Raw genomic sequence first — 15,296 nt, 5'->3', positions numbered from 1 at the left:
GTCCAGAGGCCCCCAAAATCTCGGCCTCCCGCGGGCGCTGCTGGAGCTGCCACGTGCAGATGCCAAAACGGAAGCTGGAGGGCGCACGGGAGGCAGGCGCGGGCAGCCGCGTCCTGCGGGGGGAGCCTCGGTGGCGCTGCCGTCGGGGCTCTTTGCTGGCCCCGCAGACACACCAAGTGGGGCCCGGAGGTGGGGCTCGGGATGACAGCAGCGGTAACACTGAGGGGAGCTGGTGACGGGCCTGGCACTTGCCTAAGACTTCGCATTAACCCAGTAACGTTGCAACAGCCCTAGGAAGCAGTGCTGAGTATCCGGGTTTACAGGGGAGGAAACTGAGGCACAGAGAAGTGGAGTTCATCCCCAAAGTCACAAAGCCAGGCTGAGCGGGGATTGGAACTCGCATCTCGCATCCCCGAGGCCGAGTCCTGGCCGCTCACGGACACACGGGAGCTCCCCTACGCACACCCACACCTACCCCAGCGCCGGGGCTGTCCCTCCCGGAGGAGGCGGTCCGGGGCGGGGCGGGGCGGGGGCAGGTCCGACCCGGAGGAAGTGCCGCCCCGCTGCAGGGACGCCCGGGCCGCACCAGTGCTCCGGCGGGTCGGGCCATGGAGGCGGAGCCGCCGCTCTACCCGGTGGCGGGCGGCGCGGGGGCGCAGGGCGATGAGGACCGGCTCGGGGTCCCCGATGGGCCCGCGGCCCCGGTGAGCGGGGACGGAGACGGAGCGGGGGCGTGGGCCCCGGGCGGGCCGGGCTCTCGGGGCGGGCCGGGGTGGGTGCGGGGCCCGGGACGCCGGGCCGGGTCCGAGCGCCGTGCATGCCCCGCAGCTGGACGAGCTGGTGGGCGCCTACCCCAACTACAACGAGGAGGAGGAGGAGCGGCGCTACTACCGCCGCAAGCGCCTGGGCGTCCTCACCAACGTGCTGGCCGCCAGCACGGGCGGCACGCTCACCTACGGCGTCTACCTGGGTAGGGGCGCGCGCGCGGAGGGGAGTGCGGGGAGGAGGTGGGGGGGAAGGAGAGAGGAGGGAGGAGGAGGAGGAGTAGGGGGAGGAGGGGGAGGAGGAGGAGTAGGGGGAGGAGGGGAGAAGGAGGGGGCAGGGGTCTGGCTGCACCCCCGGCCCGGCGCGGGAGCACGGCCCGCCTGGCCCTGGCGCTTGCGCCCGAGGCTGCCCTACCCCGCCCGCCTCCCCTCCCAGACCTGGTCAGGGAAAGAGAAACCTCAGGGGCCGTCGGCCTCGCTTCCTCTTTCACTTCCCAGTCTGCTGCCCTCGCAGCTGCAGCTGCGCCCCGCCCCCCCCCCCCACCCCATGCAGGGGGTCAAACTGGCAGAGTCCCCATGTCCCCGCCAGAGTCTTCGTGCGTGTGTGGACAGGGCGCCCTAGGCGGGTCTGCTGCCCTGAGAATCCGGAGCGCTGGGGTCCAAGAGCCCGGCGGAGCCAGGCAGTGGGGGGTCTGGACTCCAGTCGCCGACGCTGCCGCCGTTGGCAGGGCGCTTGGCCCAGCCCAGGCTTCCCTCTCTGTCCTTGTGAGCGTTGGAATCGGGGATCCCTTTGGTGACTGGAGCTCCCTTTGAGGCTTGCCTTCCAGCCTCTGCTCATTCCCCCCGACCCCCCCCCCCCCGGCCAGGCCGCCCCCTCCATGCCTGCCCCTTGTCCCCAGGCCTCCTGCAGATGCAGCTGATTCTGCACTACGATGAGACCTACCGCGAGGTGAAGTACGGAAACATGGGGCTGCCCGACATCGACAGCAAGATGCTGATAGGCATCAACGTGACCCCTATCGCGGCCCTGCTCTACACACCTGTGCTCATCAGGTGCGACGCTGCCGTCCCCATAAGGGCTGGGCTGTCTGCCTGATCTTGAAGGGGTACAAAAGCTGTTAGACCATGGGGCCTTTAGCTGCCCCCGTGTTCCTGGGAGACAGGGAGGTAGGGAGAGGCCCTGCCCCGGGGGGCGGGGGTGGAGGGAGGGCGGGTGCCGGGTAGAGGGTGAAACCTGGGTTTGGGGAAGGAATCAAGAGCTTTGCCCCAGAGCACATGGGGTTTCAAGTAACATGAATTCACTCAGGCTCCTTCCCTCAGCTTGCCTGTGCCCCATGTGGCATTACCCTCATGCCCTCCTTGGTGGCCTGGAGCCACAGTACCCTGCTGGGGTCAGGGCTGTGATGTTTCTGGAGAGAATCTGATCAGCCAGCAAGGCCCAGGTGCCCGCTCCTGCTCAGTCAGCTGTGGCTGCTGCTGAGGGACATTTCTCACTGAAAAAGGCATGGCTGGGCAGGTGCCCCAGGGGGTCCACTCTGGACCTGAGCCTTGGAGGCATCTGGTCCAGCCTCCCACACGAGACAAAAATTCCCTCCACAAGCACCCTCCCACCAGGCCACAGGTCTGTGCTCAGATGGGACCCTGAGATCAGTGGACAAATTGGATGGGTTTCAGTTCCCCCGTTTTTAAGAAAACCAAAACTCCTTTATTACAACTGCATGAAGAGCATTAGAATCATAATTGAAATCAGAAAAAAGGAAAGCGCCCCCAAGCCTTCCAGTAAATTGGCTAGCATCATTCTCCGACCGATAGGCATGGATGACATTTATGTCCCTGTCACCACTGTGTGCACACACACGCGCATAATGGTCTCTTTTGCTTTCTTTTCACTGCACACATCTTGGCCCACTCCGGTCTTCACAGTGAGAATTTTGTGATGGGAGCATCTTCTGCAGAGATGGGGACGTGCAACTGTGTCTCAAGAGTTGGACATGGTGGCCCCCTCTCCTTTTTTGCGTGTTTACTTTGTGCTTATAGCTGTCTCCTTCTTAGGAAAAAAAATATTTCCTAGGATATTCTCAACACTGCCCTTACTAGGTCAGAGGCATATAAAGGCTTTATGGCTCTTGCAACCTATCATTGTTAATAACAACAGCTAACTCTTATTGTCTTTTCCTGTGTGCTGGGCACTTTGTTACCTGGTTCCTTATGCCCCACTGCAGGTGCTCTAATCTTAGACACGGAGAAACCAGGAGCTTAAACAGCTGGCCAAGGCCCACAGGCAGCACCAGGCTGACTGAAGGTTTGAACTCAGGCGGAGTGACTCCAAACTGCCATGCTAAACCCCTCCTCAAACTACCAGGCTGGTTTTCCAAAATGCTTTGTCAATCTGCATGTCCACGAGCTGTGGGTTTTTTATTTTTGCTGAGGAAGATTCATCCTGAGCTAACATCTGTTGCCAATCTTCCTCTTTTTGCTTGAGGAAGATTGTTGCTGAGCTAACATCTGTGTCAGCCTTCCTCTATTTTGTATGTGGGACACCGTCTCAGCATGGCTTGATGAGCAGCGTGTAGGTCTGTGCCCGGATCCAAACCTGTGAACCCCAGGTGGCCCAAGCAGAGTGCAAAAACGTAACCACTATGCCACTGGGCCAGCCCTTGTGTGTTAGTTTTTAAACCACAGCCTCACCAGCAACGAGTGCTAGTATTTTTCACTTTTTGCTCTTTTATTCCATCAAGACGTACCGTGCATTTTTTTGTGCCTGCTCCCAAATAGAGGAGAGGGGGCTGCCTATCTGGTTATTATGTGGCAAATAAGGAGAAGAAAAGGACCAGGGCCCTGTAAGAGTAGAGAAAGTAATTGTATCAGAAAACCAGGGTCATTTCACTTTGAGTTTCCTAGAAACCAAAAGGAGCTGATCATGGGCACAAATACTCAAAAAAACCCCCCCAGATATCTCAGTAGTGGTTTTTAGCCTAACCAGCCTCTGTGCTCTCAATGGGCCTTGTCCTGTTGCTTGTCAACACTCTTTGAACACCGTGTGATATTTTCCCATGGCCAGCAAGGCTGTTGTCCTAGGAGCCAGTGAAGAAGAAACTTCCAGACTGACCACAGTGGGCTGCAAGAGCAACTTGCAGGGAGGAGGGGACGCCAGGCTGCCGGCTCTGCCACTGGCCGCCATGGCATTCTCTTTCTCTCTTTGCTCCTGGGTTTCCATGACCCGGCTTGGGTCAGTCCCTTGGGTGTGTGCCTGGGTTCTGCAGTCAAAGCACAGAAGCTCCGGTGGAGAAGGGGGGTTGGTGAGTCAGCCCAGGACATGAATGAGGACTGGGTGGGCCCGTGGACCACTGACTCGTGACACTTGCTCCCCTGCTTTATCTCCTTCCACCCTTGCGGTGGCCACAGGAGGCTCTTGGTGTGGGCTCTGTGCCCACATTACAGCCGTGAAAACTGAGGTGCATGGACACGGTGGCTTGCCTGAGACCACCAGCAAGTCCGAATCTGTGGGACCTAGATTTGTGGCTGCTCTGGTTTCCGGCTGCGGCAGTCCAGGTAGGCCCATGGTACGAGCGGCCCTCTCACTGCCCACAGGTTCTTTGGCACCAAGTGGATGATGTTTCTGGCTGTGGGCATCTACGCCCTCTTTGTCTCCACCAACTACTGGGAGCGCTACTACACGCTCGTGCCCTCCGCTGTGGCCCTGGGCATGGCCATCGTGCCTCTTTGGGCCTCCATGGGCAACTACATCACCAGGTGAGCCTGGTGGCAGCAGGGCGGGAGGCTGGAGGCCCGGCAGAGCCTCCCCTGCATTGCCAACCTTGGCTGGGGGACCTTGGGCCAGCCCCTCCCCCCTCTGGGCCTCAGTTTCCCCATCTGTGAGACACCGGCTGGTCAGCCCCTAGCTCTGGGTGCAGGAAGTGCAGGCGTCTGGCAGAGGTCGGGCTGGGAAGAGCCTTCTCCTTTATGGTCCAGGATGGCCCAGAAGTACTACGAGTACTCCCACTATAAGGAGCGGGATGAGCAGGGTCCTCAGCAGCGGCCGCCAAGGGGCTCTCATGCGCCCTATCTCCTGGTCTTCCAAGCCATCTTCTATAGCTTCTTCCACGTGAGTGCCACATATGGGGCCACTCAGGGGGGGGGGTTCCAGGCCCAGAATCCACACATTGGAGCCCATCCCACAGTCTTTTCAGCCCTCTAGTCCCACTGCCCTTTCTTGAGCCAACCCCTACTTGCTTACCTCTGGCAATTGAGACCTCGTCCCACCCCTGTCCACAGTGCTGACCGGGAGGAGGTCCTCTTGTAGTGGGCACTCCCCCACTACTACCGGGCTGCCCCCAGAGGTGAGAGGGCTCCTGTCCCCGCGAGGCTGTGCCCAGACCCCTCCCAGGTCACGCTTGGGCCCCCTGCCTGGTTCCGTGCCCTGAGCCTGGCCCATGCTGCCCTCCTGCCCACAGCTGAGCTTTGCCTGCGCCCAGCTGCCCATGATCTACTTCCTGAACCACTACCTGTATGACCTGAACCACACACTGTTCAACGTGCACAGCTGCGGTTAGTTCTCACGGGGGTGGGGTCCCCAAGGCCTGCTCACATCGCCCACGGAGTCTCCCAGCAGACACTGAGCCCAGAGAGGATGCCCTCATTCACAGCGTTCAGGGCTGAGACCCAGGTGTCCTACGGCTCTGCTGGGCAAGGCACAGGGCCCTGTAGGAGTATGTGGTTAGGCCATCTGACCCAGCTGGGGTTGCGGGGCAGGGTGCCTTAGGGAAGGCTGCCTGGGGGTGGTGCCACCTGGGCTGAGGCTGCCTGTGGAATCTCAGGGCCAAGGACACCCTCAGAGCTCAAATCAGTGCAGGTGAGTGTATGGAGGTAGGAAGTGGACTGGCGCCGCCACGCCCCCCAGGGCCATAGCGCAGGAAGTGGGGGGGAGGAGCCCCAGTGGCCCTCACCTTCAAACTGTTGCCCAAAGGAACCCTGCCTTTGCACGCACGCCCTCGCCCGCCCCCTCTAACCCTCCCCTTCCACCAGCCCGCCCTGCTGCATTTCTTCCTGGCTGAGTTGACGGTGTGTCCTATTCCTTGCCTCACGAGGCCCCTCACCCGCCCCTTCTCAGGTACCAACAGCCAGGGCATCCTCAGCGGCTTCAACAAGACGGTCCTGCGGACGCTACCGCGGAGCCGAAACCTCATTGTGGTGGAAAGCGTGCTCATGGCGATGGCCTTCCTGGCCATGCTGCTGGTGCGGCCGGGGACGGGGTGGGGGCAGCCAGGTTCTGGGGACCGAGGCAGGGAGAAAGGGGCGCGGTTTGGGCGCGTGGCTGGCTGCCTGGAGGCGTGGTCTGAGCCGGGAGCCAGGGCTGAGTCCTGGGGAGGGAGTCTGAGCCTAGGAGCCGGGCTTGAGGCTCGGAGGCGTGGCTGATGCTTGTGGATTGAGACTGGAGTTGGAATCCCAGAGCCAGGGAGAGGGCGACCAGGCCTGGTGCGGGTCGAGCTGGAGACAGGGTCCCAGAGGATTGACTGTGACCTGTGAGGGGGCTGGGAGCGGACAGTGGGGTCTAGAGTCGGGAGGTGTGGCTCCAACCCGGGGTGGGGCGGGTACCGGGAGGCAGAACTGAGGCGTTGGGGGCGTGTCTAGGGCGTGGCTTAGCGCTGGGGGCGGAGCTTGGAGGTCCGTGCTGGGTTTAGGGGCGGGGCTGAGGTTTGGGGGCGGGGCCTGTGCCTGGCTGCCCGCCCCGTCACTGTGCACCCCGCAGGTGCTGGGCCTGTGTGGCGCCGCGTACCGGCCCACGGAGGAGATCGACCTGCGCAGCGTGGGCTGGGGCAACATCTTCCAGCTGCCCTTCAAGCACGTGCGCGACTTCCGCCTGCGCCACCTCGTGCCGTTCTTTATCTACAGCGGCTTCGAGGTGCTCTTTGCCTGCACTGGGCTCGCCCTTGTAAGTACAGCCTGTGTAGGGCTGCCAGAAAAAATAGAGGACGTCTGGTTAAATTTGGATTTCAGATAAACAACGACTAAGTTTGGAATACATGTATACGTATGTACAAGGGTGTCCCAAATAGTCCCTCCCTCTTCCTTCTTTTGCCCCTCTACCTTGGGCAAGTTACTTTACTTCTCTGAGCCTCAGTTTCCTCATCTGTTGAGTTCGGTGACGATGCTCACTCTCATAGGCGTTCTGCAGTTGTGGTGGAATAACGCCCGTAAAGCATTTGGTTCCATGCAGGGTACAACCTTGGTGTCTGGGGACACTGTCCAAGCTTTTTCCCATTGTCCCCGAGGAACCTGCCCGCCAGCCTCAGAGGCAGTTAGCCCCGAGGTGGCCCAGAGAGGGCAGGGTGTGGCCCAAAGTGAGACCACAGGTGGCGAGGGCCAGAGCCTGGACCAGCTGACCTCCAGTGCTCCCTCCTGTCCCACAGGGCTATGGCGTGTGCTCCGTGGGGCTGGAGCGCCTGGCGTACCTCCTCGTAGCCTACAGCCTGGGCGCCTCAGCCTCCTCCGTCCTGGGCCTGCTGGGGCTGTGGCTGCCGCGCTCGGTACCCCTGGTGGCGGGGGCCGGACTGCACCTGCTTCTCACTCTCGGCCTCTTCTTCTGGGCCCCCAAGCCTCGGGTCCTGCAACACACTTGGATTCTCTATGCAGCAGCTGCCCTGTGGGGTGTGGGCAGTGCCCTCAACAAGACCGGGCTCAGCAGTGAGTGGGGCACTGGGACGGCTGGGCAGGGGACCCTGTGGCTGCCTTGGGTGGTTGGGGGCGAGCACAGAAATCCCAGGACAGATATGGGGTCCTGGGGACACACTGGAGGTCTGCCATGGGGTCCTGTGGACATGGTGGAGGTAGGTGGGGATTCCTGTGGATGCTCCAGAGCTGGAAGGAAGGCCCGTGGATACTAGGGACAAATGGGGACAGCTTTGGACACCCTGGGGAGAGGGATGGGAGTTGCATGCCTTGGACAGCCTGTGGACATCCCAGGGTGGGTGTCCTGTGCACACTGGGGGGTCAGTGTGAGATCTTGTGGCCACATGGAGTGGGTGCGGGACCCTGGCCACCCCTTAGGGATAGTGTGAATAAACACATTGGGGTACCTCATTTTCATACCAGAGGACAGGGCCCACTTTGGCATCATTTTCATGAGTCTGTGCCTTAGGGAGCCTGGGAAACAGCGGGTGGCCCTGTCCCCACCCCAGTGCGTAGGTGCAGATATGGCCTTTTTTTTTTTTTTTTTTGAGGAAGATTAGCCCTGAGCTAATATCTGCCACCAATCCTCCTCTTTTTTGCTGAGGAAGACTGGCCCTGAGCTAACACCGTGCCCCTCTTCCTCTACTTTATATGTGGGACGCCTACCACAGCATGGTGTGCCAAGCGGTGCCATGTCCACACCCGGGATCCTAACCGGCGAACCCTGGGCCGCCGAAGCGGAACGTGTGAACTTAACTGCTGCGCCACCAGGCAGGCCCAGATATGCCCTTTTTATAGAGAGGAGCTGGGAGCAGGCATGAAGCCCCAGCACTGGTCTGCAGAGTAGCAGATTCCAGGCCCCAAGTCTGGGCTGCTGGGGTGTGGGGCCCCGTTTGCAGAAAGGAGGAGGTGGGACAGAGTTCAGCTGTGTGATGCTCTGCCCGAAGGTGGGCCTGTGTCAGTGACAACGCAGCTGGTGCACACAGGCACAGCTATTTGGGTCTTCCATCTCGGCATCCATTCTGCTGGGCCGGTGCTGTTAACAGTTTTGAACATCAGCCCTGGGGGTATGGCGTGGTGGATGTCGTGCCTGCTGCGGGCAGGGCAGGGGCTGGCTCAGGTGACCCCTGCACCCACCATCCCAGAGTCAGCCACCTGTGTCTGACGTAGGGGATGGAGCCCCACGTGCTGGACCACATTGTCTTGGCCGTTTTGCTCAGGGCAACAGGCTCCAGGCAGCGTCCAGCCTGGGTACCTCGGGCCCATGATATGACTGGACGGGCCTGGGCCTGGCGTCCCCTTCTGCCCAGCTCTGCTTCCTGCCTTCACCTTGGGGACCTCGTGTGCTCCGTGTCCCCTCATAGCAGCCCTGTGGGGTACGGTCACACTGCAGAGCCTCAGGATGGGGTGTTAATGTTCTGAGTGCCGGCCAGGGTCCGCTCTGCTGGGCGCTGTGTGGACTTTGTCACCAGAAAACCTCACATCACAACATCATACGTGTCATCTCATTTTACACATGGGGAAGTGGCTCTGGGAGTTCACTTATCCTGGGCCAGCCACAGAGGCAACATTTGAATCCACACCTCTGTGCCAACTCTCTCCACCTTACTTATAGTCCCGAGAGTAGAATTTGAGTCTCCTGGCTCCCTGTCCGGTGCTTTCTGCCCACCCCAGGGAGGACTCTTCGGGAAACAGATTCCCCCTCCCCACTTCAGCTTTGATCACAGACAGCTTGGTGCTGTAAGCAGGTTGCCTCCCTTAGCACCAGGCAAGGAGGAGGCACAGCCCCGCAGGTGGGAACCCCGCGCCTGGGTTCCGGGAGAGGACAAGACGTGACTGCACATAGAGCTTTCTGCTTTCGAGGCCACACGTGTGCCCCAGAGGGAGGCCCACCTGCATCTTGGCTTGGGGCTCACCTGCTCCTGCTGCTGCTCAGCTCCTGGGGCGGTGTCATACCCAGGGTGTTCGCTGGGTGCGGGGTCGGGAGGGGGCAGCCAGGACCCATTTACAGTGGCTCCCTGGCGCTCCAGGGTCCAGGGCTTGGACAGGTGGGTCAGCCACCCTGGGCCCTTGGTGACACCGCTCTCCTTCCTGCCCTGCCCCGCCTGCCCACAGCACTCCTGGGAATCCTGTATGAGGACAAAGAGAGACAAGACTTCATCTTCACCATCTACCACTGGTGGCAGGCCGTGGCCATCTTCACTGTGTACCTGGGCTCCAGCCTGCCCATGAAGGTGAGGCCGGGCCGGGTGGAGGAGAGTTTCTGGGGCATCAGGCACCCCCCACACCACGCCCCAGGCCACAGATACTTTCTGAGTGCCCGCCTCACAGCCCCTGAAGGCCACCACACCCCTAAGGCCGGCCTTGGGCCAAGCCCCAAACCCAGCACTCAGTGCCTCACTCCCGCTGGCCTCGGTTTACCTATCTGAAGAGGTTCACAGCTTGCTCTTTCCTTTGGCACATCCCAGCTGCCTTGTGGGTAGCTTGGTAGCCTGTTCACCAGATGTTGGGCTCTGAGCTGGATGCTGAGGGTCTATTTCCCCTTGGTGAGCTCAGGGAGCAGGGTCCTTGTGCTCTGCTGCCCCCCACTGGTGGGTCAGTTGAGCAGGTCCCGACTGACATTTAAAAAATTAAATCGAATAGGACATAGGGAGTATGCATGCGAATATGTGTGTATGTACTGAGATATGATGTCGAGTTGTTTCTGACTGTGAGCTCCAGTCAAAACGACTGAGAAGCATTATTTATGGTCCCCTCGGGTAAGGGACAGAGTAATCTAAGTCCGGGGGAAGGAGGGCCACGCCTGATGAGGCGCATATCAACATCTCCCATCTGCCCATGAGGCAAAGAGACGATCATTAGAGTTAGGGAAACTGAGGCCCTAAGAAGGAGGGTGACTGGAAGGGGCAGAGCTGGGGTTTGAGCCTTATGGGCAGGAGGGTGCCCAGGAAGGGGGGTGGCGTGGGCGGCTCCTGGGAGGAGGGAAGGACTGCAGAGAAGACGCTGCGGGGTGGGAGACTGCCTATCCAGGCGGGGGCTGGGCAGAGAAGGCCTGGGTGGGCGGTGGGGGTGTCCGCGAGTCCCCAGCATCCCTCCCTGTGCGCCCAGGCTAAGCTGTCGGTGCTGCTGGTGACGCTGGTGGCCGCCGCGGCCTCGTACCTGTGGATGGAGCAGAAGCTGCGGCGGGGCGTGGTCCCGCGCCAGCCCCGCATCCCGCGGCCCCAGCACAAGGTGCGCGGCTACCGCTACCTGGAGGAGGAGAACTCAGACGAGAGCGACGCGGAGAACGAGCGCGGCGGCGGCCGGGGGGACGGCGTGGAGGAGGAGGCACCGCCCGCGGGGCCCCGGCCCGGCCCCGAGCCGGCCGGCCTCAGCCGCCGGCCGTGCCCCTACGAACAGGCGCTGGGGGGCGATGGGCCGGAGGAGCTGTGAGCGCCCAGCTGCTCCCGGCCTCAGTTTCTCCGTGGCTCGGGTCGGGGACCCCTCCGACTCCTGCGCAATCTTCAGGAGGGACCCTGTGCGCGTCCCCCCACATCTCCCCATGTTAGGGAGGGCCCTCCCGGAGCCCGGGGCCACCAGGAGCTTGGCTTCCGTCCCGCAGCCCCCTCCTAAGCGGGGTGGGGCCTGGAGACCCCTGGGCCAAGCCTAGGGTTCCAGCGACAGCACAGCCGACCTCCCCCCACCCCAGGGGGCGCTCCCTACGACGACGCTCTCCCCAGGCCCCCCGCCCCCCGCACGTGCCGCGGCCGCGAGCAGGGCCGGGGTCCTCCTGCAGCACCCCTCCCCCGAGTCCCGCCCCGGCTCGGCCACAGCCCTGGCCGAACAGGTCGCGCGCTTTGCACATCCGATCCCTATGGTCTGCCACGAAGCGCGACTTTTTATGGAAAATGAGCAATAAAGAGATTTTGTATTTTCCTGCCTGGGAAGTCTCAGCCGTGCCGGGGTGGAGGGTGCCCAGGGTGTAGGCCAGCGGACCTGGCCGCTGGGGCACTCACCGGGGGCCTTGACCCTCCCTCGGGGGAAGGGTCCCTAAGCCCCGCCCACCTGGCTGTCCTCCTTCCTGGAAGCCCCGCCCCTCTCCACGCCCGCCTGCTTCGCCAGTCCCACCGCGCCCGTCCAGGAGAAAGAAGCGCCTGGAGTGGCCTGCAGGGACCTCAGCGAGAGTGTGAGGGGGCCGCCAGTCCCTCGTGGGTCTAGAGGACACGACAGACTCCAAAGGCCCAGGTCCTGCTCCCCCTCCTGTAGTCTAAGCATCCCCAGCCCTCTTGCCCCCCCATCCTTTCTCTTTCTTTTGGGGTGTTTCTAGGGAGCTGGGTCCCCTTTGGGGGCCAAGTCCACTTCTGAGCCATATCAAGGTCACCCTGTGCTCAGGATGGGTCGAGAGAACGGTTGTCCGAACCCAGGTAAACTTGGCCACGGCCCTCTCTCAGTTGCATCCTCAGCCTCAATGCCCATGAGAGAGGCAGACCTCCGGCAGCCTGAGGGTGCCGAGGGGACTGAGACCCCACTGTGAAGAGCTTTGAACGCCTGGATGAGGACAGGCAAAGGGGGCCACAGGAGGGTCATAGACTCCCCCAACTGGATGCCAACAGATTCTCTGCTGGAGCCCCAGCATTCCTTACTCTCCACCCCCTCCGTGCCCACCTGAAGGCCAGACTTTCGTCCACACCCCCTGCAGTATCATAAATGTTGCTCCCTTCTCTCCTCTCCACCCGCCGGCTGCCCTCACTTGAGTTTCTTTCTAGCAGCCTCTAGGGGGCCCTGGAGCCAGGCTCTGTGACCTCAGGCAAGGGCTCCACCCATCTGAGCCACAGGCTTCTTCTCCGTAAGGTGTATTTCTGTACAAGAGGAAGCATGTATGAAACTCCTTAGCAGGGCGCCTCCGAGGTCCCCAAGCTCTGTAGGAAACTCACAAGGGTACAGAGGATAGCTTAAATTTTCTAAACTTTGGAGGGAAACAGCAACGCTGTACAACTGTCCACCTGAGCAGACTAACAGGTCCCGGTGGTTCACACTTTCAACGGTCGATCACACTACATTCCTTTCACATGTATCTTCGAGAAGCTGGGTTTTCTTTGATTTGGGCGATAAAGAATGAAAACCACAATGGACCAGGAAACAAGGCTGGAGGTGTCCAGTCTGAGTCCAAGGTTAGAGAAGCTGGCCAGTACTCACAGCCGATTAGTAAGTAGTGGTGGTTATGAAAGAATGAAATAAAAGTACTGTTTTTTCTTTCTCTTGACTTGTATTCTATTTTCTAAATGACCGCTAAGTTATTAGAACCTAAATACTTATGAAGTTATTGGGACCTAAAACAATTCATAAATAGAACTGTTGGATGTTTCTTTCAGCCTAGGAGCGCCATGAATTACCAAGACACTGAGGGTGCCAGGAATGGAGAAAGTTCAGGCACCTCTGTGTTAGCACAGGGCTGGCACAGAGATCGCTCTCTGTGAATGTCAGCTATTAACGTCATGTACCTACTGGGAGCCCCTTACTGGATCCCGTGGCCCCCTCTTGCCCAGAAAACCAACTGTGGCCTTTCTGGACCCAGTTCTAGAGAAGGTGATTAAATGTATGGTCTGTGATGCCTGAGAGGGGAGCCCCCCTACCCCACCCCGGGTCTGCTGCAAACAACACAAGCTGGTTACCAAGTTGTCTTTGGCAGCTTTGGGGGGTCCAGCAGTCATGCAGGGCAGTGAGGGCTACAGCTGTAATGAGGGACACAGCTCACCTCCCCCAGGCGGCCTGTACTCTCGGGCAGGTGACGGTCCCACGCTGCCTACGTCGTGCAGACTGTCAACAGCAAGCAGACCCAGAACAGATCAAGTGGTGGGGCCCGTGGGCTGGGTGAAGCGCCAGCGCTCTGTCCTTCCAGTTCCCCAGCAGCATCTGGCGTGGAGGGGAAAGTTCTCTGGCGGCAGATGTGGTGACATCCTCGTGGCAGAATCTCAGCTAAGCTCCAGTCACAGTGGGGCAACCAGACACGCAGACACTCAGCCCCTGAAGGCCGGGCAGGGTGCCATCTGGAAGAGGGTGGGCCATGGGCGTGCCAGGCAAGGGGGGTGGCGTGGGAAAGGGGCTGCAATTCGTCACAGTTCAAAGTCTTTCTAACTTCCATCTCGATACTGGACAAAGACTCTGATGTTGGACAGATGCCAAGGCTCCCCAGGCCCTTGGAGCGGCCGCTCGGGAGAGGGCGTGGTTTCCGATCATGTTCTGCCAGAGTGATTTCTCCATCGGAAGACTTGACAAGCCCCCCTACTGCTCCTGGGACACGGACGAGACCCACACACTCACATATGACAGGCCACACACACCCTCCTGGCCGAGCAGTGTAACAGGTCATGGCAACAAGCCCCGGCAGGCTGGCTCTCTGAGGGCAGGCTAACTGAGCCATCAGATGTGAATGCCTGGTCCCTTGGAAGCTCCAGGTCTGGTCATAAGGTATGACATTGACGTTGGTGTCATCGCCCCTTGTCTCTGTCGCCTCTGGATAAGGTGACCAGCTGGAGGCTCTGGACCCATGAGTAGAAGATCAGACTCCCAGTCAAGGCCGTCATTGCTCCAAAAGCAGCTCTGTGATTTTGTCCACCTGCATAAGATTTTTAAATTAAAACATCCCAAGAACCTACATTCTAAGATTTGTGTGTGTGTGTGTGTGTGTGAGGACGATTCGCCCTGAGCTAACATCCATTGCCAATCTTCCTCTTTTTTTTGCTTGAGGAGGCTTAGTCCTGAGCTAACATCTGTGCCAATCTTCCTCTAATTTCTGTATGTGGGATGCCTCTGCAGCGTGGCTGACTAGTGGTGTAGGTCCGTGCTTGGGATCCGAACCCACGAACCCAGGGCCGTGGAATGGGAGAGCGCGTGGAGCCTGTATCCGTACGTGGGTGAATAGAATACTTTTATTAAAATGGGTCAGACCTACCCAGCTCCTGCCTGGGATCTCTCCCTTACCGACATGTGGAGGTACCACTAAGACACAACTACTTTCTAATATTAATTTCTCAACTTTGGGGCTTGTAGACTGCACAATGGGGTGACTCCCTTGCAGGCACTCCGAACTTATACAAAGCAGGCCTGAAAACACAAAACTCTCATGGGAAAGTTTTTCCCCACCTGAGCCCAAATTTCCTTACATCTTCTGTGCCTGTGGGTGGAATTTCTTCTACCCCTTTCCCAAAAAGTGTTGCTTTGCTATGATCCCACTTTCTGCATGCCTTTATACTGCCCCCTGCCTGGTCAGGGTCCCAGCTCTCAACCTGTGGCCCTTGGTCTCAGCGCCCAGCCCCTCCTGCTCAGGCAGCTGCAGCATGAGCATTTCTTCTTGCTCACCTGGGCTCCAGTCCCTGGTTAAAGTTCTGTGCGCTCCCATTCCACGGTCCCTCGGAAGCTGAGCTCAAAACCCAAAATTACAGAATGCACAAGGAGATGGGTCACTGTGGTTGAAAGACTACAGCCTCCAAAAGGGCAGAATTAGACACCCTTCTGTTACCTCTCCCAACTATGAGAAAGGGCCTGTAAAATAGGAACGTACAGCTTCTGAAATGGCTCCCAGCGGCCTCTGACCCCTGACCTTTCACACCTTTGTGTCATCTCTTCCCCTTGGTGGTGGGATGGACCTAGTAATTTTCTTCTCACGAATAGAATATGGCCATGGTAGGCAGAATGCTAAGCTGGCCTCCAAGATTCTCACGCCCTCCTGCGAGTGTGGGCAGGACCTAGAATGCAGGGGGAGAGAATTCCCATGGTTCACTTCTCAATTAGTTGCCTTTGAGCAAATCAAAAGGAAGGCTACCTACATGGGCCGGAGCCAATTAGGTGAGTCCTTTAAAGAGGACAGGTGGCCAAGAGGAGCCG

At 59.6% G+C, this 15,296-nt stretch overlaps 1 protein-coding gene across 2 annotated transcripts; it reads left to right on the top strand.

The window, feature by feature from the left end:
• The first annotated feature begins 544 nt into the window (after positions 1-544).
• Positions 545-11,348, top strand: UNC93B1 (unc-93 homolog B1, TLR signaling regulator). 2 transcript variants are annotated; one of them, XM_044762230.2, is made up of 11 exons: positions 545-704; positions 829-970; positions 1,664-1,817; positions 4,356-4,517; positions 4,737-4,869; positions 5,219-5,312; positions 5,875-5,999; positions 6,514-6,696; positions 7,175-7,448; positions 9,549-9,667; positions 10,542-11,348. In XM_044762230.2, exons 1-11 carry the CDS (start codon positions 609-611, stop codon positions 10,863-10,865), a joined length of 1,806 nt encoding a protein of 601 aa, XP_044618165.1. In that variant the 5' UTR covers positions 545-608; the 3' UTR covers positions 10,866-11,348. The 2 variants fall into 2 exon arrangements, with proteins under 2 accessions (XP_044618165.1, XP_044618166.1); XM_044762231.2 differs by lacking the exon at positions 829-970 and having other exon boundaries at positions 567-704.
• Positions 11,349-15,296: the final 3,948 nt, after the last annotated feature.

Source organism: Equus asinus, chromosome 17 (assembly GCF_041296235.1).
Source record: "Equus asinus isolate D_3611 breed Donkey chromosome 17, EquAss-T2T_v2, whole genome shotgun sequence".
In the NCBI taxonomy this organism is placed as follows: Eukaryota; Metazoa; Chordata; class Mammalia; order Perissodactyla; family Equidae; genus Equus; species Equus asinus.
Note: the sequence above shows the minus strand (reverse complement) of the source record. Positions and strands in the feature narration are given on the sequence as shown.